At 40.3% G+C, this 24785-nt stretch overlaps 2 protein-coding genes across 3 annotated transcripts in view; one reads left to right on the top strand and one right to left on the bottom strand.

Annotated features, from left to right (window-relative positions):
• Positions 1-2440: 2440 nt before the first annotated feature.
• Positions 2441-10394, bottom strand: LOC132400936 (interleukin-20 receptor subunit alpha-like). The gene is made up of 7 exons (XM_059982519.1): positions 10252-10394; positions 8217-8286; positions 6044-6155; positions 5770-5945; positions 4932-5092; positions 4683-4842; positions 2441-4588 (listed from the first exon to the last, which is right to left on the bottom strand). The coding sequence occupies exons 2-7, from the start codon at positions 8254-8256 to the stop codon at positions 3930-3932; spliced, it is 1308 nt and encodes a 435-aa protein (XP_059838502.1). The 5' UTR covers positions 8257-8286; positions 10252-10394; the 3' UTR covers positions 2441-3929.
• A 5268-nt stretch (positions 10395-15662) lies between these two features.
• Positions 15663-24785, top strand: part of LOC132400935 (calpain-1 catalytic subunit-like) — a 56323-nt gene continuing 47200 nt past the window's right edge. For both annotated transcript variants that reach the window (XM_059982514.1, XM_059982515.1), the window contains exon 1: positions 15663-15696. In XM_059982514.1, coding sequence (XP_059838497.1) covers positions 15678-15696 — 19 coding nt within the window. In that variant the 5' untranslated portion in view covers positions 15663-15677. The remainder of the gene's footprint in view (positions 15697-24785) is intronic.

Here is a 24785-nt window from a genome sequence, read left to right on the forward strand (position 1 = left end):
CTGCTCCAACTCCATCTACAGTTTTACAGATGATACCACTGTAGTGGGCCAGACCTCCAATAACAATGAGGCGGAGTACAGGGAGGGCAATAAGAGCCAATGACATGGTGTCATGACAACAACCTTTCCTTTTTTTGTCAGCAAGACACAAGTGTGGGTCATTGATTTCAGAAAGCAGGAAGAAGCACATACCTCTGTATGCATCTGAGGTGAGATGGCTGAGAGCTTCAAGTTTGTAGGCGTGAACATCACCAATAGCTTATACTCGTCCAACCAGGTACAGACTCTACTTCCTTCGAATGCCGAGAAAATTTGACATGTCCTTGTTGACCTTCACCAGTTTAGGTATACCAATGGAAACATCCTTTCAGGTTCCATTGCAGCTTGGTATGGCAACTGATGCATGGGTGTTGCAGTTGAGTAAAGGTAACTATGGAGAAAAGAGCTCACCAAAGTTGATTGGAAGATGTCCCTACAGGAATGATGGCAGAGTAGCAATGACAGGAGTTTATAGGAACAAATCTGAAAACATGGATCATTTGCCCAAAGAAGAAACAGCATTTTAAATGGAAGATCTGTGGCTAACAAGGGAAGTCCAAGTCACAGAAGCAAATGAAAGGGCATACAATATTGCAAAAACTAGCAGAAACTTGAGGATTTGGAGGCTTTTAAAAACCAACAGAAGGCAACTAAAAAAGCAACAAGGGGACAAAAAGTGAGAAGTAAGCTAGCTAACATTATAAAATAGGATATCAAAAGTATTTTTTTAATGTATAAGGAGTAAAAGGGAGGCGAGAGTGGATATTGGATCGCAGGAAAATGATGCTGGAGAGGTAGTACGGGGAACAAAGAAATGGATAATGAACTTGATAAGTATTTTATGTCAGTATTCACTGTGAATGACACCAACAGCAAACAAGATATTTGAGAGAGTCAAAAGCAGAAGTGAGTACAGTTGCTATTACTAAGGAGAAACTGCTTGGGAAGCTGAAAGGTCTGAAGATGGATAAGTCACTGGTACCAAATGGTTTATCAGGTATGGCAAACCTTTTTGAAAACATCAGTCCAAATTGACGCCAACCTTCTTAAAAACACATTCTCTTGCATACCATGGTAATGTTGAGCAGAGATTATCTTAGACTAATGAACTAATAACAATAATTATGTACTTTTAAAGTAAAAATGCTGAGTCCCCTTGCTTATTTACATGTATTCATTGTTTTACTATTAATAGAAGTACTTATAAACAGAGACGGATTGAAATAAGTGAAACATTTTAGCAAACTGTTCAAAATTATTAATATTAAAAACACCATTGAAAATAACATCACTTCAAAATAGCATTGTTATTATAAACATTTACCATCCAAATAGTGATGTGTTTACCAGGTCAATGAGGATTTCAAAATTTATCATTCAACATAAAATGTTCTCACAACCATCTGGCTAGAACTAAGCTAGTGTGAGGCATTTCCCAAAAAAATGTCTTACTGCTGTTAGGTTGTAAAAAAATTAATTGCGGCTTCATTTGGCAGTAAAGATAATTACTACATATCTTTTTATTAAGGGTGGGATTTTAAGAATTGAGGGGCAGCACTGCATGAGACATGCCAACAAAATTTTTGTGAGTACCATCTTGGACACACGTACCATAGCTCCACCACCCCTGGATTACCCAGTGTTCTGAAAGAGGTGGCTGAAGAAGTTGTGGAGGCATTGGTAGTGATCTTTCAAGAATCACTAGAGTCAGGAAGGTTTCCAGGTAACTGGAAAATCACAAATGTCACTCCACTCTTTTAGAAGAGAGTGAGACAAAAGACAAAGTATGGTTGGAACCTGACTTCAGTGGTTTGGAAGATGTTGGGGTCCATTGTTAAGGCTGAGGTTTCAGATTACTTGGAAGCACATGATAAAAACAGGTGAAAAAAAGCAGAGTTCCCTTAAGGGGAGATCTTGCTTGACAAATCTGTTGGAATTCTTTGAGGAAATAAAAAGCAGGATAGACAAAGGAGAGTCAGTGGATGTTGTTACTTCGATTTTTAGAGGCCTTTGACAAGGCGCTGCACATGATGCCTCTATACAAAATAGGATAGGAAAGGTACTACCATGGGTAGAAGATTGGCTGGCAGAAGGCAAAGACTGGGAGGCCTTTCTGGTTGGCTGTCAGTGGCTAGTGGTGTTCTGCAGGGGTCAGTGGTGGATCTACTACTTTTCATGGTATATATTAATGATCCGGAAGATAGAATTGATGACTTTGTGGCCAGGTTTATGTAGGATACAGAGACAGGTGGAGAGGCAGGTAATGATCTAGATGATGGAATTGATTACTTTGTGGGCAGGTTTATGATTGATGACTTTGTGGCCAGGTTTATAATTGATGACTTTGTGGCCAGGTTTATGAAGGATACAGAGACAGGTGGAGAGGCTGGTGATTATCTAGATGATGGAATTGATGACTTTGTGGCCAGGTTTATGATTGATGACTTTGTGGCCAGGTTTATGAAGGATACAGAGACAGGTGGAGAGGCAGGTGATGATCTAGATGATGGAATTGATGACTTTGTGGCCAGGTTTATGATTGATGACTTTGTGGCCAGGTTTATGATTGATGACTTTGTGGCCAGGTTTATGAAGGATACAGAGACAGGTGGAGAGGCAGTAGTGCTGAGGAAGCAGGGACTTGAGCAGAATGGAAGAATGGGATTACAAGTGGCAGATGAAATACAAGATTGGGAAATGTATAGTCATGCACTAAAGCCACAGACTAATTTCTGAATGAGTGGTGAATTCAGAAATCGGAGGTACAAAGGGAATTGGGAGAGTCCTAATGCGGGGATCCTTATAGGTTAACTTTCAGGTTGAGTCAGTAGTAAGGAAGGCAATTGCAACACTAGCAACCATTTCAAGAGGACCAGAATACAAAAGCAAGGATGTAATGCTGAGGTTTTATAAAGGGCTGGTCAGACCTCTTTTTGACTATTGTGAACGTTGGATGCTATGTCTAAGGAAAGATGTACTAGTGTTGGAGAGGGTACAGAGAAGGCTTGTGACAATTATTCTGGGGATGAGAGGGTTAATTTATGAGGTGTGTCTGATGGCTTGTACTCCCTGGAGTTCAGAAGAATGAGGGGGTATTTCACTGAAGGCTCCCAAATATTGAATGGCTCAGATGGAAAAATTGTTTCCAACATCAGGAGAGTCTAAGACCAGAGGACACAACCTCAGAATAAAGAGAAGTTCCTTTAGAACAGGGATGATGGGTAATCTCTTTAGCGAGAGGGTGGTAAATCTGTGGAATTCATTGCCACAGACAACCATGGAGGCTGTCATTGGGTAGATTGAAAACAGAGGAGGACCGGTTCTTGATCAGTATGGGTGTCAAAGGTTACAGGAAGAAGGCAAGAGAATAGGATTGCGAGGAAATACGTTAGACATGATCAAATGACAGAGCAGACTCAATGGGCTAAATGGCCTACTTCTGCTCTATGTCTTACAGTGTTATGGAGGCCACATCAGGAGCACCAAATGCAGTAGACCAGTAAACCTGGAATGACTGCTTTCTGTCCCTGGATGGTGGTGAGGAAGTAGGTGTGAGTCCACTGTGAGGGCGGGGAAAGAGTCTGAGGTAAGGGAGGAATGTGTTTGGAAGCATGGGCAGAACAGGGAGTCACAGGAGGCAGAAAGAGGTGGGGAAATGTGGTTGGTAGTGGGACTTCATTACAGCTGGCAGAAAGGACAAAGGAGAGCTCATAAGGTGAAAGGTAAGGACAAGAGGATCTCTGTCTCTGATCTGACTGGGAATCACTGCAGATCAGAATCTGATAAGTAAAGGAGAGGAGAATGGGGTATCAGTGCCGAAACCTGGGATTGGACCAGGAACCTTTAGACTTTTTGCCTAATGCTCTGCAGCTGAGCTATTTCAGCTACCACTATAATAATTCCTGATTATTTAAATCTGGGTTCTGCCAAATGTCCTGATTGATATATTCTGGGGATTCAGTTAAGAACTCTGTCTGTGTTTGTAAAGTTTCTCCTTCCTGATCTTGGGATTGTAATTTATTTTGGACACAGACCTGAGACTGCCAGTGTTCCCTGGATATTCCACGTAATCCAATGTTCTCATGTGATTGGTCTACAGGCAACAAAGAGTCAAATTCTACCATTGTTCGTACATAGTCCGAGCAAGAAAACGGAAGCATTTCAAGGTAACTACAGAATGCCATGGTACCCAGGGGCATCGAGTTAGAATCAAAATCTCTGTGTTGCAAATTACCTGGAGATTTAACATTGATATATTTTCTATAAGGTGAATTTGTTAAACATTTGTTTTGCAACAGCAAGGGACAGGGATGGTCTGAGATGTCTATGAATTCACCTTTGTCAATATCTGGTTGCTCAATTATTTGAGGATAAAATACAAGACACTCCTGCTTTTTATTATTCCACGTTGTCAGGACTGCGGGGTAGTGAGGCCTGGGGGCAACGATGCACCTGTATTTAAAGCACAGATAAATTGAAAGTGCAACCACGACGATGATCCCACCTGCCGAGCAGATAATCACTGATTGAATGGTTCTAATTCTTGGCTCTGTGGATTAAAAGACAGATAAAGCAAGCGTGTTAATACAGTTTAAATATTATAGGAGTGTATTTATGCAAATAGCAAACATTGTGGTGCTCACCTGCCAGAGTCACACACTGCTCCCTGCTTAGGTCACCAATGTTATCATTGTACGAAACCTTTGTTTGAACGGAAACGCAGTAGGATGTTCCAGGACTTAGATGCTGGATTTCAAAGGAGTTGTTGTTTGTGATGTAAGTCCTCTGATACTCTACATTGGCCTGGTAGTTTCGGAATGAGCAATAAAGCTTCAATCAGTTGTGCATAATTTGATAGGAACAGAGAATAAACCACAACAAAAGGCTCTCACCTGACCCTGGGCTTTGACAGACAAGATTATATTATATTTCACTTCAAGATACGTGTCTTTCACTGACAGGCTTCCATTGACTGCTATGAGGGGAGCAATCAATTTAACCAAAAGAGATTTTTCTGAGGAGATCACTTCAACCTCTGGAGGCCCGATAACAGCTAGGTGAAAAACGAACATTGTTTGTACAGCTGGGTTAGTCAATACTACAAGCTAAAGAAGAAATATTGGTATTTAAATAACTATCAATTAATATTCAGCTTTATCAAGTAATCAGATTGTCAATACAGTATGCAGGTGTAGCCATAATACAAAACTATTTATTTGATCTTAATCACATACATAAAGATTCTACCAAGGAATCTGAGCCAATTCAACACAACACACTAAAAGTTAGTTTAAGGACAATAAGACCAGACAGGTGATGGTCTCATTAACTATGCAACATCTGACACAATGTTAACCTATTAGTGACAGGAATGTAAAATAGTCTGGCATCTGAAGATACCTTTCTTTAAGGTTTCTAATTTTCTATTTTAAACTTCTGAAAAGTAGCATAATATTGGTACAAATTATTAAACTAATGGTTGACAGAATGATTACGAAATGCAAGATGTCTCTATAAATTCTTTGCCCAGTTCTCTGGACTCCCCAAAGATAGATTGATGGAAACTGAGCAGGCAATTGAAAGATATCTTTGATGAATGAGTCATGTTAAGGTAAGTATTAAAATCCTCAGAAGTAAGATCCTTGCTTGTGCATAATGGGCAGTTACAACTAAAGAAAGGATGGAATAATATGTTATGTTCAGATTTACAGTTTAGAGACATATACTTACTGTCTCTTATTGGATGAAATGTCTCACTCTGTGTCCAGTCTGTTAATCTGTTAAATGAAAATGCTCTTACTCTTGCAAAGAAGTTTTCAAAATATGGTTTTGTCTCTTCTGTAAGGTCACAGCAAGTTACCCTGATACCCCAACATTCTGTTTTGTTTGACCATGGCTGTCCATACCTATAATTCGAAATTCGGCAGTGATTATTCCCTTGTAAATCATCTATTAAAGATCTTGATATTACTTCTGCTTTTATCAGTTATATTAAAACACATACTGTTTGTGCTGTACAAAGTACGTGGTATTTTCTGTCCCATTTCCCAGTTTCCAGTGAAGAACATTGTGTAAGTTTTGGGATATGAATTTTACATCCTTCGGTGCTCCAGATTCTGAAATGAATAGAGATACAGACAGATAAATTTTAATGACTTGCTGATCGTTAGGGTCCCTAATGGTCGTTGACTACAGTCGGACTTTCTATTCTATATTGGCATTTAAATTATATCCTGTTGATTCATTTTAGATACAACTTGAGCAAATATTTGAGAAAGATATTCCAATCATTTGATTCCTTTATGCCAAATTGTAGATACATTGTGCACCCCATGTACTGCAACAGATCAGGGCAACATCCTCACAACTAATCTGGAACTGACTGAAATAATAAGTCTTAATACCATTCTTAAGATACTTAACAAACATATTGTACAGAATACACAGTTCCATTATCAGACGGGCCGTGATTTTAAGTTTAACAAGTGACTGATGCTAAATCCTGCTCTTTATTTTCACTTCATCCTGATTAGTGTGAATGAATTAAATAATTCCCATCATGGCCACTGAGACTAAAAAGTTAACAACTGACAATTCCACACAAGCGTTTCTTGGTATCCAAACAATGACTGATAATATTAATTGACATCCTTGTGGCAGAACTGAAATTATTCTGAAACGAGTAATATAAAGGAGAAGGGCAATAATAATTGTCATAAAACTCCTGGGAGACAGACAAAATAGAATTGGAATACTAACAAACTGTAGGCTTTTTACTATTATAAAGGATTACTTACCTTCACAGATAATTGTTACCAATAATAATAAGAGCCACAAAAGCAAGCACCTCTCCTGTGCTGCCATCTTTACGTTCTACAGCAGGCACAGTAAAACAAAGAATGCCTCCTTCTCCCATCAATGATCAATTGTTTTCATTTTCTTTGTTCATGAAATGTCTGATTGCTTCCTTTTTCACATTGTTGTCAAATACAAAAGGTGGAACTAGAATGCAATGTCCTTCTGCCTTCTGCCCAGTAACTTGCTGATTCTTTTCTCATGTTGACAAACAAAGGCCTAAAATGGAGGCATGCTACACACACACAAAATTGGCTCCAGCATTTCGTATGTGTGACTTATGTCAAGGCTACTTCTGGGATTGTTACAAGAGGTGGGATAGGAGTGGATTACGATCGGAATTCATTATCACCACATAAAGCAAGGGTTCCCAAACTGGGTTCCATAGACCCCTTGCTTAATGGTTTTGGTCTATGACATAAAAAAGGTTGGGAACCCCTGATATAAAGATGGTCAGTACCCCAGATCCAGCCCTCTCCCACCCCATTCCCATATCCAAAACTCAACCCAAATTAGGGTCTGGCCAAATGCCAAGCTCCTGATAATGAACTACCATTTACAGTAGTGATTGTATCTGACTCTACCCAATGCTCCTCTCCACATCTTCAGATACTCCCATCACTGCTTGACAAATTCCACAACAGCTCTCATGCTCACACGAGGAAATCTGCAGATGCGGGAAATTCAAGCAACTCACACAAAATGCTGGTGGAACGCAGCAGGTCAGGCAGCATCTACAGGGAAAAGTGCTGTCGACGTTTCGGGACAGTGCTTCTCCCTATAGATGCTGCCTGGCCTGCTGTGTTCTACCAGCATTTTGTGCGTGTAGCTCTCATGCTCAGACACCTTCAATTCTCACTGCCATTGCATTTCCTTAATTCCCACAACATCTACACCACTTGGTTACAACAGGTGTTGTCCCATTGCAGTCACTTCAATTCTCCATCCCACTCCACCCTGTTGTCCCATTCCAATCTATGGATCTGCAGCCTCATACACTGTCACAATGAGGCCCAACACCAGCTTGAGGAACGCCTCGTCGTTCATCTGGATTTGTTGCAGCCTCTGGACCTAATATTGAATTCAACAATTTCAATTAATTTAATTTCTGTCTGTATCTGTAATGTTGTGTCCCACCATCTACAACGGGATCATACTACTAAGAACATCTTTCCCTTCCCCCCCCCAATCTCCACTTTCCATAGGAATCACTCCCCACATGACTCCCTTGTCCATTCATCCCTCCCCACTGATCTCCTTCCTGGTATTTATCTCTGCATGCAGGACAAGTGCTATACCAGCCCCTACACCTCCTCGCTCACCTCCATTCAGGGCTCCAAACAGTCCTTCCAGGTGAGGCATCTGCAGAGGGTGGAACAGTCAATGGCCCTTCTTCAGAAATGATAAAGAGCAAAATCAGATTAGTCCAGGCAGCAGAGAAGGTCATGAAGGTAATGAGTAGATCAAAGGGATGGTCTGAAAGGGTGACAAGATGTCATCATATAATGGATGGTTAACCCCCTCTGTATAATGTGCTGCTAACGCTGTGTAGTCTGGGTCGGGCGTGTAATCTGCCCTAATGGAATATGCACAGGGTTTTTTGCTTAGCAAGAATGCAGAGCAAAAATGATCCATCCTGATCAACAAAAAGGTAGCACAAGTATCTAACGTTGGATAAAGTTGAGAAGGAATTCATGTTTGAATAAATTCTTGGAGTTTTTGGAGGGTGTAACATATTGATTAGATAAGGAGAATCAAATGGGTGTGGTTTTCAGAAACCAAAGACCAACATAAAATACTACAGTGCAAAATTAGAATTCTGTTTGGCAATCAGGAAACAGGGAATAGAAATATCCACTATTCTCTTGCAATAGAGATTTATTTTCAGGATGGCAGTTAGAAACTGCAGGGATCAATGCCTGACCCACAACTGTGTTGCCACGCACAGCTTCAATCTGCTGAACAATGTCAGTGACATTGATAGGCCTTATTTCCAACAATGACGAGGCAGATACAGAGGAGAAGGTGATGCCCTGACACAGTGGTGTCAAGAAAACAACTTCTCCCTCAGTATTGAGAAAACGAAGGAGTTGATCGTGGACTACAGGAGTAATGAAGACTGGCCAGCACCTATTGATATCAAAGGGACTGGAGTTGATAGGGTGAGTAGTTTCAAGTTCCTCAGCATACACATCAGTGAAGATCTCACCGGGACTGTACACACCAGTTGAGTGGTGAAAAAAGCACAACAGCGTCTCTTACACCTTAGACAGCTAAAGAATTTCAGCATGAGTCCCCATATCCTCAGGACTTTCTATAGGGAAACCATTGAGAGCATTCTGACTGGCTGTGTCATCGCCTGGCACAGGAACTGACCTACCCTCAATCGCAGGGCACTACAGACAGTGGTATGGACAGCCCAGTGCATCAGTGGATGTGAACTTCCCTCTATTCAGGACAGTTACAGCAGCAGGTGCATAAAAAAGGCCCAGAGGATCATCAGGGACTGATCATCACCCCAACCACAAACAAACTGTTTCAGCTGCTTCCATCTGGCAAACGGTACTGCAGCATTAAGGCCAGGACCGACAGGCTCCCGTAAAGCTTTTATTGCCAGCATTCAGATATGTCGATACACATTGATCTGATTGCCTATCGGACTGTACACTGATCTGATTGTGTGTCTGACTGTACACACAGGTACACAAAACAATTATCTGTACAATCTTAGTGTTTGGGCAATACCCTCCCACATTTCCCCTCTTTAATGCTTGTACATTGTGACAGAGACACAACACAACATCCATTGGATGTAAAAAATAAAATAAATTCTAAATTCTGGGTCTCAGCTGTTGGTAATGTATCTCCCATCAGGGAGGAGGTTATGTAACATTCATGCCAGGATCACCAGACTCAAAAACAGTACTTTCCCCAAACAGTAAGGCTGATCAACACCTCCACACACTATCCCACCCCTCCACACCCCAGTCACTAATGCTTTATCATTTCCTGTCAGTCATCTTATGGACAAACACTCCTGTACCTAACATCACTTTATGGACATCAATGTATTATGTATTTACATTTATTGTTTTTTAATTATTGTGTTCTCTATCTTATTGTGCTGCATCAGATCCAAATAAACAACTATTTTGTTTTCCTTTACACTTGTGTACTGGAAGTAACATTAAAATAGCCTTGAATCTATGCTCTATGTAATATTGGCAGAAAGGACTCTGAGTTTGCTGAAGACACTGAACACAATGGGCTGTGTATTGTTTAGAAAATGCAGAGGAACACCAAGAGCAAATGGGCAAAACAGAGCCCTACAATGAGGATAAACATGAAGTTACTCACCACAGAAAGGGAAAGAAAATTGCACCTTAACCCATGCTGGATTTGGGAGGCGACGGTGTTGTTGAGAAACAGTTACTGAAAGCAAACAGGCAGAGCCAGCGGGTAATCCGACAAGAGGGCAAAGATGAAAACCTGCAGATATTGGAAATCCAAAGCAAAACACACAAAATGCAGGAGGAATTTGGCAGGCCAGGCAGCATCTATGGGAATGAGTAACCAATTAACCTGATACTCGTGACCAATTACAGAAGATGGAAAGAAACTGGAGCATCTGGAGTAAACCCCTCACAGGGAGAAGACACAAACTCGTTACAGACAGTGGTGGGTTTGAACTCCGGGTTGCTGGTGCTGTAATAGTGTTACACTCTGCTACTGTGCCACTGGAAAGATTTTGAGGAGTCTTACAGTATGTGCTGTAAATATCTAACCTCTCCCTTGCTCCAGTGGTTAAGATTCTAATCAATAATGATAGTGAATACAAGCTCTCCCTGTGAAGTAAACACTAAGTTGGCAATGGGTAGAATCCTGAAAGAGCAACGGTAAATTATTACCAGGGATCGTGCTTGGCAATAGGGATAGAAAAGAAATTGGTTCCGTTCTGAAGCAGAGTTATTGGTAGCCTGAAGAATAAGAAGTGGGCCTGAAAATAAAGCATTGTGCTTCTGAATGAACCATAAGATGAAACTGTTGAATAAACACTTCTTGTAAATACATTAGTCTTTGGATGCAATAATGTTTCAAACTTAATTTTATTGTGTACATTACTTATAAATCCACTGTGTCTAAATGACCATTTTAAGTAAACCTTGACAAAAGGCCTCTGCTTCACTTAATCTGTAGCACAGTCAGAATAGTCACCTATAAATTAAATTTCAACAGATACTTTGATTAAAATACAGACTTTTTCAGTAAACTAATACTAAATGTAACTGAACTGAACCAGCTGTTGCCAGTACATTTCCTTTGTTGATAAAAATTTGAAAACAATTTTCAATTTATTTATTTGTGGATTTGATCATAAAGTTGATAAAAGTACATTAAGCCAGTCCTCCTCCACATTGCCTTCCGATTACAACTTCTTATTGGTTGTCTGGGCAGAAAACAGAAGTTTTCACTTTGTTGAACTAACCCATTAATTACATTAGAGAGCAATGAAAAAGAGCAATTGTTTCATAAATCAGAGCACGCTAATAGAAACTGAGGATAGAATTTTCACAGATGTTTCCTGACCTCCTGTCAGAACTTCATATAGACAAAGTGGCAAGTTCAAAGCAATTAGTATCATCGCTGTCAGAAAAGGATTGAGAGTGCGGATAAAATGAAATAAATTGCTGAGTGTTTTACAAAACAAAATGAATATTGAAGCCTGCATTATATTAATTTAAAAGGAAAAGAAAACACCCAACCAGTCCAAAAAATATTATGCTAAAGCTGTTATTTTCTTGTCATTTAGATGTTCTATGACTTACCCTGAAATGTTGTCACATATTTCTTTACTCTGAAAATGAGGATCTGAATCTGGGCACAAACAGTAAGTTGCTTTTGGTTTTGGGTTCTGTATGTTTAAGGTGATATCTGTCACCGTGTACAATTTAGTTTTCTGCACAAGATAAGAAGCTGTGTGTAACTTGAGAAGTGCGCCAAGATCCTTACTCTCATTTTTGAACGAATTACTATCCCATCTTTGTTCTCCTGCTCCCTGTCTGGGAAATGCTTTGTTTTACTTTAGTGATGGGTGAATGACCCTATATTAAGAGGGATGATTGATAAGTTCATGGCCTATGGTAGAAAGCGTTAATTTTAGAAAACCTAGCACATTTATTTTTCAACATAGTCTCTTCCTACACTTACACACATAGTCCAGCGATCGTGGAGCATACGGATCCCTTCTTTGTAGAAGTCGGCGTCTGGGACCTCCAGAAGTGTCCACAGCAGGGGTGATTGATAAACTTGTGGCTTACGGTAGAAGGAGATGAGTTATACAGCTCTTGTTACATCCATATGCAGTTCAACTCTTTGAGTAAAAATGCAGAAAGTTTGAAGATCATAACTCATCTCCTTCTACCTTAGACCACAAACTTATCAATCACCCCTGCTGTGGACACTTCCAGAGGTCCAAGATGCCGACTTCTACAAAGAAGGGATCCGTATGCTCCACGACCACTGGACTAAATGTGTACATGTAGGAGGGGACTATGTTGAAAAATAAATGTGCTAGGTTTTCTAAAATTGACTCCTACTTTAGGCCACAAACTTATCAATCACCCCTCGTATATATCTTGCAGAGACTATTGGAATCCATAAATGTGTGTTTCCCTCTATCAGTCTCATACTGACAAATTGGCTGAAGGTAGAACCTTTTCCCTGCCGTGCAGTAATGCGGCATGTTAAGTTCTGAATCTGTCACTGCAGCATGATTTAGAACATTCACCCCCCACCCCCATCCACTTTTTTGCTTACTGTACCATTTGATTGAATTATAGCTAATCTGTCCATCCTTCCGACCTCAGTTCTACAGCCTTAGTATCCTCGCCTGTCAAAAATGTACAGATTGTACATTGGTATTTCCTGAGTTCCAGCAACAGGTTTCACAGAAGAGTTTTACCTACTGGTTGAGATCACTGTATATAAACACAAACGTGACAGATTATTCAGTTGTGAAGGAAAGTGCTTTTTGGGTTGTTATCAGAATGCCCCACAATCAAATTAATTCACAGCCATAGCGGAGTATAACTGATAGAACAGTTCCCCTTTCCAATTTTGTCACAAAACTGCAAGTAAACATGAAAACCTACAAAAATATATATTTGCTGTGTTTAATTTCCTCTTACTATTATAAGTAGTTGTCTCACTTCTACTAGTTCTTTCCATTGAAATGGATAATTTAATTAATTTATTTATTTCAAATTGCAGCATTGGATAGACCCTCCTGGGCCCTCGAGCCGGATAGCCCAGCAGCCCCTGATTTAGCCCTAACCTAATCATGGCACAATTTACAATGACCAATTAACTTACTAACTGGTACATCTTTGGACTGTGGGAGAAAGCTGGAGCACCCAGAGGAAACCCACAGGTTCCCACAGTCCCATTTTATTTATTGGGACTTTCCAAAGATTCAGCAGCATACTGTATGGAGTTTCTAAAAGCAATTTAATTATCTAACGCTTACAAAGCACAATGGAGATGAGCCTATGTTTCTCCGAATGACTGGCTGGTTTCTTGATCCTTCTCTGGGTTAGTTTTAGGATTTATGAAAGCAAATTAAAACCAGCGTTGGTGCAGTCAACAGCAACACACACACAAAGTACTGGAGGAACTCAGCAGGCCAGGCAGCATCTATGGAAAAGAGTAAACGGTTGACGTTTCAAGCCGAGACCCTTCATCAGCACTGGAGGTCCTCCCAGCTTTTCTCATATGGGTGCAGTAAAACCAGTTTTCTGTCTGAGATAGGCTTTCGCTCTCGTTCCATTGTTGATTTTTGATTACACCCCACCTCTGTCACTGCATGCACAAATGATCACCCCAACTGAGTTGTGGCCCTTATGGACACTGGCCTATAAATTCTAATGCACCCTATTAGATATGCTAAATGGTAACAATCAATTCTGACATTAACTCCCACATGATTCATTCATCAGAAATACTTAGTGTAAGTTTTCAGCATATTAATATAATTACTCAGTTTCCCAAAAAGGTATAATTCTTTCACTCAAGGCCCAGTTTGATTGGTTGTTGGCTGTTTGGACTTGAACTCTTGCAAAGTGTGGCTCCATGAAACATTTTATCTCTTGTGTGAGGTCACAAAATGTCTGACTAATCTTCCAGCATTCTGTCTTATTATTCCACTGCTTCCCTCCAGACCTACAATGGAAAAACTTGCTCTGATTCAAGTGCTGGTGAATCAAATAAGGTATGCATCAAACGGATTATTGGCATTTTGGTAGATTAAATCCATGAGAAGAAAGGTTTGAAATAGCAATGGATAAAACCTTGTTTCAGAGAGAACAGAACCAAATCAACTTCGGGGTTTCATTGAATACATACAGACTTGGTGACATTTTTTTGGATATTTGCTCTGAATGATGTTGAATTCTGAGAGGTTAGTGAACAGAGGAAGTGGAATAAGTTAGCTGGTCAGGGCAGAAATACTGGGTTAAATGCTGCAGGTTGTTTCATGACTGAATGAGGGTCTCTCACTGAAGAAGCATCAAGACCAGATATATTGTAATAACTTGATTGATAATTCAAAGTTGACCAATCTCTAACTGCTTCATCCACCGTGGAACAGAAATGTGGCTTAAAATTATCCCCAGTGTGAATGGTGTCAGTGAGAATATTACTTTTCATTACCTCAGCATTAGATTTTAAAAATATTAAAATGATGAATCTTCTGCAAGTATTAAAAAGTGAACAAATACAATAAAAACTGTTCTCCGTATCCATTCAGAGAAATCTTATCCCATTTTCCTATCGGCTTCCTAGCTATTTCTTAAATGATCGCTACCCATTGATAAATTTTACTCACTGCAGAATATCAGCCCTATAATGTGCAATTTATTCATTTGATCCTGTGCTCTCTTGAGCAATTGAATGGTTCAGATTAAAGACATTTTCAATTTCTTTCATATTGTTTTTTTATCTTGTTCACATCTCTGTAAATCAGAAATTCAATTTGTCTGGTCTTTCAAACCTCACTTCTCAGAACTGACTTTTGAAAGACTATAAAAATATAAGATACTGCAAACAGTCAGCTGGCATGGTGGAATAAGGACAGGGGAACAGATTTAATGTTTTAACTGCTTTTGGAAGATTAGATACCCCAAGCTTTAGAGTGTTCCATTACCTATATGGTGTATCACTTCCTGACAAAAATGTAGGATACTGGTCAAAAGACATCTTCACCTCCCTAGTTTTCCTGGCTAATCTTTATTAGGTTATCATCATGCAAGTATTTCTAAAGCATATATTCAATCACTTGAATCAATATTTTACCTGGTGCTAGATTAATATGATGAAATTTTTGTACAGGATCTCTCCAGTATCCATCAACTCCTATAATATTCCCACAGATTCCAACCTCAATATTTCGACATATGTCTATTCCTCTTTTTTGGGCCCCAGTAACTGGCTAACACCATCTACCTGATTTGATTGCTTTTATTGTGCTTATAGTCTCTATTGGTGTAAGGGTCCTTTACTTTCTATTTTGTACTTTCCAGTTTTTCTGGCTACTTTTCAAAACATGTTTACAAACTCTTCTATTACCTCAGTGATAGAAACGAATATTTTGTATTGCATGATATAAACTGCACTCTTGTTATAGCAGCTGCCTTTCTGTCATTGTAGGACATTGAAGAAGTCAGTAAACTTGAGGTTCACCTGTTGAGGCTGTGGAATATGACCTAAAGACAAGACAAGAACTGGTTATGTTAAATGATGAGACAGGTAAGGAGCACGGATGCTAGTACAAGATTTACAGCTATTTTCCTTTGCTTCGCTGATCTCCCAAATTGCCTGGGAAATGTTATTTATGTTTTTTTTCCTAATTCAAATTTTTATTATTTATTCTTATTTTACAAAGCAGCACAGCATATCATAGAACAGATACAGTACAGCATATTTACACAGCCATCCTATGACAGGAAAACATATAAAACTAAGAAACAGAAAAAAAACTTCTAATTAACATACAACCAAAATTGATTCCACACGTTCTTGCGTCTTTTGGCTGGTGACCTGTACCTGCTACTCAAAAGCCATGCCCATTCTTTGTCTATCTATGTGCATTTGATTTATCCAGCTCACCAAATCCCGTGAACTTGTCAGGATTCATACACCTGGAATGACAGAGCAGACTACTGATGGTGATGATAGATTAAGCTTGTCTTCTTCTTTAAACATATTTATTGTGTTACACAATCCAGTTTTTTTTATAAACAAGTTACAGTTACTCTTAAAACATAAGAAGTATGAGTCTGTTTATTCAGGGAGGTTGTGGCTGTTCCATTCTTGGCCTCAGTACTAGTTTCCCCACACCTCCCCCCTTCCCATATAGCTTGACTCTCCTGTACTTCAAACTTCTGTCAAACTCTGTAATTTTGTAATTCTATTAATTTATATTATGTAAGACAGAAGTGAGAATAATTAGAAACACTTTACTTGGGAGATTATATTGAATAAAATTGATAAATATCACCAGAGCACCAAAAAAAAATCTGCTCAAGAATTTTCAGTTTATGCAGAATCTCTTGTGTTTAATATTACCAGAGATCAGGTAACAGAAATTTCTCCCCAAAATTGTGCTTTGACAGAAAGGTCAATCATTAATACATACATACTATTCATTTAACAAACACTAAATGTTAAAATCTTGGTTTTACTATTTAGCGTCTTGTTTGTTACATGCTTTTGAAAGGCACATTAGTAAGACCATAAGATATAGCGGCAGAATCAGGCCATTTGGCCAATCAAGTCTGCTCCACCCTTTCATTAGGGCTGATCCACTTTTCCTCTCAGCCATAACTTCCTCCCTTCTCCCAGTATCTCTTCATGCCAATCAAGACTCTATCAACCTCTGCTTTAATATAAATAAAGACCTGGCCTCCACAGCTGCCTGTGGCAAAGAATTCCCAGATTCACCACTCTCTGGTTAAAAAAATCCCTCTTCATCTTCATTCTAAAAGGATGCCCCTCTATCTGAAGCTATGGCCTCTGGTCCTAGACTCTTCCACCATAGAAACATCCTCTCCACATCCACTCTATCAAGGCCTTTCACCATTCGATAGGTTTTAATGCGGTTACCCCTCATTCTTCTGAATTCTACTGAACACAGGCCCAGAGCTCTTCATATGACAATGATTGCAGGAAAAATGTTACATGCATGCTTATGACAATGTTCATGTTACCCAATAGTATGTAAGTACTTTATAACAAATTCTCCAAGTTTCCGTTGAAAAAAAATGGGAGCTAGTAAAAAATTAGTAAACTGAAGTTCAAAGCAAACAGAGGAGCAATCATCTTAACAAGACACCTCAAGATTCCAGGAGCTTCACAGCCTTGAAGTCTGAAGCTTCTTGGGTCCAGTCTGACAGATTACTAAAACTCTCAAGGGAGAACTCCAAAATCATGATTTAAAAAACAGGGAGCATCTGATCCAGTCCCATAATTCACTCTACCCTACATGTCCCAACAAATGGTAGACAATGCCGAGAGAAAATTTCCAGAGTTTAAGTTAAAGTGTTTTCATTATCCAGTTTATAGGGTAGAATGTTTATGTAGAGACCTAGGAACGTTGCAATCCAAGTTTATGGGTCAGTGGAGACATGTTAGAAATATGCATTTATTTAAATAAACACAAGTGATTCAGTAGATGCTGGAAATGTTAAGCAACAGACACACACGTGCGCACATGCACACGCACACCACCCAAAGTGCTGCAGGAACTCAGCAGGTCAGCCAGCATCTATGGAGAGGAATAAACAGTCGATATTTTGGGCCAAGACCCTTCACCGGGACTGGATTTGGTCTGACCTTTTTCATGTCCTTTGTACAGCTAGAGCTGGTTAACTAAGTAATTTTTCTGATTTCATGTGCTTTTGACAACTAAGCAACTCACTGGGGGAATTCAGCTAATGGAAAACCATGGCCCATTTGTACAGACTATTTTTAAACCTCACCTGCGGTAACAGTGGCCAGATAAGTTCACCTCAAGCGAGTAAGTTCACACCAATCTAAGCCACTGGCAAAACCAAACTCCAGAGAACACTTCAGCATGGAGGTTTCCCAAGACTCAGTATTTCAACAGACATTAATGAAAATGAAATTCGATTTGCTTACCAGAAACTAAAGAACAAACTAGATGAGAGGAACCCAGCAGCACCAACAGCTGAATGGAGAATCTTCCCATCTTGCTTCCTCCACTAACGACTCTGAATTGGCTTTTATCACATAGAAAAGCAGAAATGAAACTATGTAATTTAAAGAACATTTATATAAAAAAAAGTTCCCCTTGGTAGTTGGGATTTATTCCAGCAAAACCGCTTCCTACCTCTCCGTAGTTCTGGACAGAGAACCAAAAACGTACGGCACTTAAGGAGTCAGCCGTTTGCCATGGTATATTTGTTCTCCTACAGTGGAGAAGGCTGATAGAGATTTAAAGAATTATGATGGCGATAGATAGGGTAGATGGTGAGAATGCTTTCTATCAAGGTAGGAGTGTGTAAAATAAGAAATCATGGGTGAGAGGCTGGAGGCTTATAGGAGATACAAAGGGAATGTTTTTTCACAGAGTAGTTGGACTTAAGGATGCATTGCCTGAGGAGATGGCAGATGCAGGTACAATGTTTATGTAGCTTTCAGGTGAGCATTCAAATTGTCAAGACAAAGAAGACTACAGACAAATGAAGGTCAGTAAGTACAATGGTCTACAGGAGCATGTTGGGTCAAAGGACTATGAGTCTATAAGAACATAAGAAATAGGAGCAGGAGTAGGCTATCCAGCCCATCGAGCCTGCCCCGCCATTCAATAAAATCATGGCTGATCGACCATGGACTCATCTCCACCTGCCTGCCTTTTCCCCATAACTCTTAATTCCCCTATTATGCAAAAATCCATCCAAACTTGTCTTAAATATATTTACTGAGGTAGCCTCCACTGCTTCATTGGGCAGAAAATTCCACAGATTCACCATTCTCTGGGAAAAGCAGTTCCTCCTCATCTCCATCCTAAATCTACTCCCCCGAATCTTGAGGCTATGTCCCCTAGTTCTAATCTCACCTACCCGTGGAAAGAACTTTCCTGCCTCTATCTTATCTACACCTTTCATAATTTTATATGTTTCTATAAGATCCCCTCTCATTCTTCTGAATTCCAGTGAGTACAGTCCCAGGCGACTCAGTCTCTCCTCACAGTTTAACCTCCTCACCTCTGGAGTCAACCAGGTGAATCTCCTCTGCACTGCCTCCAAAACCAGTATATCCTTCCTCAAGTATGGAGACCAGAACTGCACACAGTACTCCAGGTGCAGCCTCACCAGTGCCCTGTATAGTTGCAGCATAACCCCCCTGCTCTCAAATTCAATCCCTCTAGCAATGAAGGCCAACATTTCATTTGCATGAACAAGCACTCCCAAGTTCTTCTGCACAGCAGCATGCTGCAATCTTCTACCATTTAAATAATAATATGATCTTACATTTTTCCCTCCAAAGTGGAAAACCTTACATTTACCAACATTGTACTCCAATTGCCAGACCCTTGCCCACTCACATAACTTATCTACTTCTCTCTGCAGATGATCCATATCCTCTGCACAATTTGCTTCTCCACTCAATCTAGTGTCATCAGCAAACTTAGGCTATGTCCACACTAGACCAGATAAATCTGTAACCGAAGCTTTTTCTCTTCGTTTTGACCCTCTGTCCACACTGAAATGGTGTTTTCCTCCCCCAAAAATGGAGTTTTTCTAAAACACCCTCCAGAGTATGTAAATTTTTAAAACGCTGATTGGGCAGAGTAGTGTGGACAGGGTAACCGGAGATTTTTAAAAACACTGTCATGACGTGTCGGAACAGATGGTGGTGGCAGCACAGAAATCCATTGTTTTCCTGAATGCAACCCCCCACACAACCTAACAATTTCAGAACAGACGTCAACGAGACTGAAGCCAGAAGAGTTAGAAATGTACTCAACAAATACTTTGTCCCATAACTTACTGAATAAATAAGTATATTCACTTTGCCCTGTTTTCTGTCCTTGCTCGTATGAAGGTGGTTTACCATTTATGCAAGTACTACTCTGACAATAGATGTGTAACAGCCTAATGTAACATTGTATGGAAATACAAGATAACACTGATGCAGACATGTTTTATGCATATAACAAGGTGCTTTATTAATGCACAGAGTTAGTCAGTTTTTCAATGTTTGTCATCGGCCAGGTCAATCTGTCCGTGAACTCCCTGTCAGTTGCCTCCATACGCTCCAGTGTTTGTTTGTTTTTTAGTTTTAAGTCCTCCTGCGCAAGACCCAACAGCTGTCTGTCGTTTGGCAATTTCCTTTTAAGTTTTTCTAGTCTGTAACTGAACAAACGCGCACCATGTCTCGCAGCGAGATTCAACACCAAACATATTGCCTGCTTTCTGTAGATGTGTCCTGCGCATGCCCAGTAGAAAGAGATTCACCCAAATACCTGTTTTAATGTGGATGGAGGTATCTTCAAAAACGTTTGATGTGGACACCTATTGTTTTTACGCGAAACCAGCATTTTCAAAATTATCCGGTCTACTGTGGACATCTCATTAGATACATTACACTCAGTCCCCTCTTCCAGATTGTTAATGTATATTGCAAACAGTTTGGAGCCCAGCACTGACCCCTGTGGCACACTGCTCACCACTGATTGCCAACCAGAGAAACACCCATGTACCCCAACTCTCTATTTACTATTAGTTAACCAATCCTCTATCCATGCTAATACATCACCCCCAACTCTATGCATCCATAATCTTATGGATAAGCCTTTTATGTGGCACCTTATCAAAAGCCTTCTGGAAATCCAAGTAAATAGTGTCCACCTGTTCCCCTCTATCCACTACACTCTCTATATCCTTAAAGAACCCTGGTAATGGACCTGCCTTTGCTGAGTCCATTCTTCATCTGCCTGACGGATCCATTTCTTTCCAGATGTCTCACTATTGCTTTTTTAATGATAGATTCAAGCAATTTTCCAACTACAGATGTTAAACCAACTGACTTGCCTTATGGCATGAACATTGACTTCTCTAACTTCCGTTAATGCCCCTCCTCCTCTTCTTACCCCATCCCTGACATATTTAGTTGTTTGCCTGTTCTCCATCTCCCTCTGGTGCTCCCCCCAACCTCCTTTCTTTCTCCTGAGGCCTCCCATCCCATGATCCTTTCCCTTCTCCAGCTCTGTATCACTTTCGCCAATCACCTTTCCAGCTCTTAGCTTCATCCCACCCCCTCCGGTCTTCTCCTATCATTTCGCATTTCCCCCTCCCCCACTACTTTCAAATCTCTTACTTTCCTTTCGGTTAGTCCTGATGAAGGATCTCGGCCCGAAACGTCAACAGCACTTCTCCCTATAGATGCTGCCTGGCCTGCTGTGTTCTACCAGCATTTTGTGTGTGTTGTTGTTTAAATTTCCAGCATCTACAGATTTCCTCGTGTTTGACCTGCCTTTTGCCTACATCTTTTTTTTGAACAGTGGCGTGACATTCACCTTCTTCCAATCCATCAGGACTCCAGAGAATTTTTTTGGTGAATTATCACCAAAGCCTCAACTATAACCTCTGCCATTTCTTTCAGTACCCTGGGATGCATTCCATAAGCACCAGGGGACTTATCTATCTTTAGGCCCACAAATTTGCTCAGTACTACTGCTTTAGTGATAGCTATTGTATCGAGGTCCTCACCTCCCATCACATCCATATCATCTCTCTTCAGCATGTTAGACGTGTCCTCCACTGTATAGACCGACACAAAATAGCCACCCAAAGCCTCAATCAATTTCCCCATTCTCGTCCTCCAAGACGATTGTAGAGCAAATGTTCTCAAGTTACCGTATCCTAATTTTACTCATGACTTTAGACTAGTGGAGTATAGGAAGGATGTGACAGCTCTAGAGAGGCCGCAGGGGAGAATCAGCAGAATATTGCCTGGAATAGAGGTTCCAGTTATGAGGAGAGATTGGAGAAGCTAGGGCTGCTTTCCTTGAAGCAGAGGGGTCATAATTGAAAGATATAAATGATAGGGTGCATAAACACAAAATCTAGAACTTGGAAAATACAGCACAGGAACATGCCTTTCAGCCCACAATATCTGTGCTGACCTGGTGGCAAATTCAAAGAGTCTTATCTGCCTGCACGTGATCCATATCTCTCCTTTGTTTGCATGTTGCTGTGCCTATCTAGTGGCTTCTTAAACTCCACCCCTAGCAATGTGCTTTGGGCATCCACACTCTGTGTAAATAACTTGCCCCATACACCCTTTTTTAAACTTTCCCACTCTCACCTTAAAGCCACACCCTCTATAATTAGACCCTGGGGAAAAAGTCTCTGACTATCTACCCCAACTATGTTTCTCATTACTTTACAAGCTTATAAAATTCATGAGAAAACAATCCGAGTTAGTCCAACCTCTCTGCAGGAAACTTTCCCCTTAATCAGAGGGAGACATAACTAGAGGGCATAGATAAGAGGGAAGAAACTCGGAGGGGATATGAGGGAGACTTTCTTCACCCAGAGAATGATGAATGCCTGAAACGTACTGCTGGTGGGACTTGCTGGCACTCGAATTGCTTATCCATAGCAAAGTACGGACCAAGTGCTGGGAGATGGCTTTAGTGTGGATGGGTTCCCATTGGCTGGCTTGAATGTGATGGGCAGAGTGGTCAATTTCCGTGCAATACATCTCCATAGATCTATTCAAAATAAAAGCTTCACAAATTCAGATCAAACGACTCCATTCTCAACAGAACAGAGTACAAGCCTGGTTTATACAACCAATCTTTTTGATCCATCTATACGATTAAGTATCATTTCCATCCATTGATTTTCACCATTCTGTTGGTTCTTTTCTATCATTTGTATGTGCACATCAGCTGCCCACTTCCAGAACCAGACACATAGTTTTATACCACGTTGTTCCCAAGTGTTAAAGATAAGATCAGCTTAGAATTGTGTAAGTGCTCGGTCAATTCAGACAATTTCTGAATCTAAATGGCTTGGCAGATTAGATTTAAAGCATTTGTAATCTTTTCTTATTTTTAATACTAAGCTGCAGTACATGTTAATGGTCAATGTTGATTATATGATTCAAATCAATCCTCTTGGGTGTTTAACTAACAGTAGCTGATGGAGTCAAAAGTTGCCAGAAATTGAATACAGTGGTTTTGTCGATGAGTATAATTCTCCCAATTAGTTTAAATTCTTGCCTCTCTGCACGGTTCTTTCGGCTGAACTGAAGTGAGTGGGCCTGTGAGGATGCACTTGTCTGGACTGCAGCATTGCTAAGAGTCTCCAAGTGTCCTAAGGGTTCCCAGCTTAGTTCAGAAAAGTTTCTGAGAATATGGTCACTGGGTTTTAATTCTGGATTTCCCCAAGCAAAGCACCATTGAGGAAGTGGTTCTCAAATGGTAACTTGCTGACAGCATTTATAGATTGCAGCGTGCAACTTCCGTTCTGTGCTCCAGTGTATGGTTTATGGTTAGGGTTCAAGTTGGTTTATTGAAAGACAAGATTGCCACCTATTGGTAGGATTTGTCCCATGATCTCCAATCACATATGAGAATCAAGTCCCGCGGGATTTATTGTCAAGTATACCAGGTGCAATGTAATTGTGTAAAATGCCACCGGTGACCAGTATGCATAGTTACTCATTATACATAAATAATACATAAACCAGAAGTACAGCAGTGGGCGCAAAACTACAGAACAGTACAGAGTACTGCAGTGCAAAAAGCACCACAATAACAGAAGGGCTAGGGGTCTGGGAATGTGGCAGTACCACTGGGAAGGGGATATGAAAGAGTTGATTGGTTCAGATGGCTGAAAGCTATGGGGAGGAAGTTGTTCTCGAGATTGGCGCACTGGTCTTTTAAACTCCTGTATCTTTTTCTAAAAGTTAGAAGACAGAAAAGTAATAATGTATTGAGGAAAATCATTATTGAGGTTTTAAAGCACCAGTAACCCATCTTTGCTCCTTGTCCTGTCGGTAGAAACGGTTCTGACAGGCTTAGAAGCTAGGCCACACGTGAAGACCAGGAGCTGGGCTTGGTTGTCAGAAGCTACTTGAGGTACATGCCATTGGGAGCATTTAATAGGTAGAGAGTGGGAGCTTGTCCCCGTTACCACCGCTGGCTATAGCAACCTTAAGGAACTGATAGTGGTAGCCTATTCAAAGAAAACAGTTATAGAGATAAAGTAGTCTGCACACCACTGCTTTGCTGAACATCAGGAAGTGCCCTAGTGCTGAACATCTAATGAAGAACAGTCAAAGCATGGCAGCCAAATCACATACTACCCAGGGCTGCAAGAGCAAGGCGATAAAATTATATCAACTGCTGCAGAGATGTAAATCAAAAGAATCAACTTTAACCAGGTAACCTACCTTTGGCTCCTCCTCATGAAGAAGTTTCTAGGAAACATTAAGGATGAAGGAGATGTAGAGAATTCAATTACTCAAACTAGAAATCTCTCATCATCTATAGTTCTGAACAAAGGACAATACAACACTAAACATGCCCACCTTGCTACCAATTTATTTAAAATCTCCTGAATATTGTCCATATTCATCTATTCTCTTCATTTTCATGTGTCTCTCTAAAAGCCTGATTCTACTACTACCCCAGAAAACTGTTACAGGTGCCAACTACTCCACCTGAAAAAACTTACCCCTCAAATTGTTTTTAAATTTTCCCTCTCTAATCTTAAAAGCATATTCTCTGGGTTTTTGACATTTCTGCACTGAGGGAAAAGATTCTGACTCTCATAATTTTGAAAACCTCTATCAGGTCT

Source organism: Hypanus sabinus, chromosome 10 (assembly GCF_030144855.1).
Source record: "Hypanus sabinus isolate sHypSab1 chromosome 10, sHypSab1.hap1, whole genome shotgun sequence".
NCBI lineage: Eukaryota > Metazoa > Chordata > Chondrichthyes > Myliobatiformes > Dasyatidae > Hypanus > Hypanus sabinus.

Excerpts from the sequence above, each read along its gene's own strand:
- LOC132400936 (XM_059982519.1), bottom strand. The coding sequence starts at position 8,256 with ATGCCTCACCTGGAAGGACTGTTTGGAGCCCTGAATGGAG. Across the intron at positions 5,946-6,043 it reads TACTTTGTACAGCACAAACA|GTATGGACAGCCATGGTCAA; the intron begins GTATGTGTTTTA and ends TTCGAATTATAG. Across the intron at positions 5,093-5,769 it reads ATTTCATCCAATAAGAGACA|CTGTTATCGGGCCTCCAGAG; the intron begins GTAAGTATATGT and ends TTTTTCACCTAG.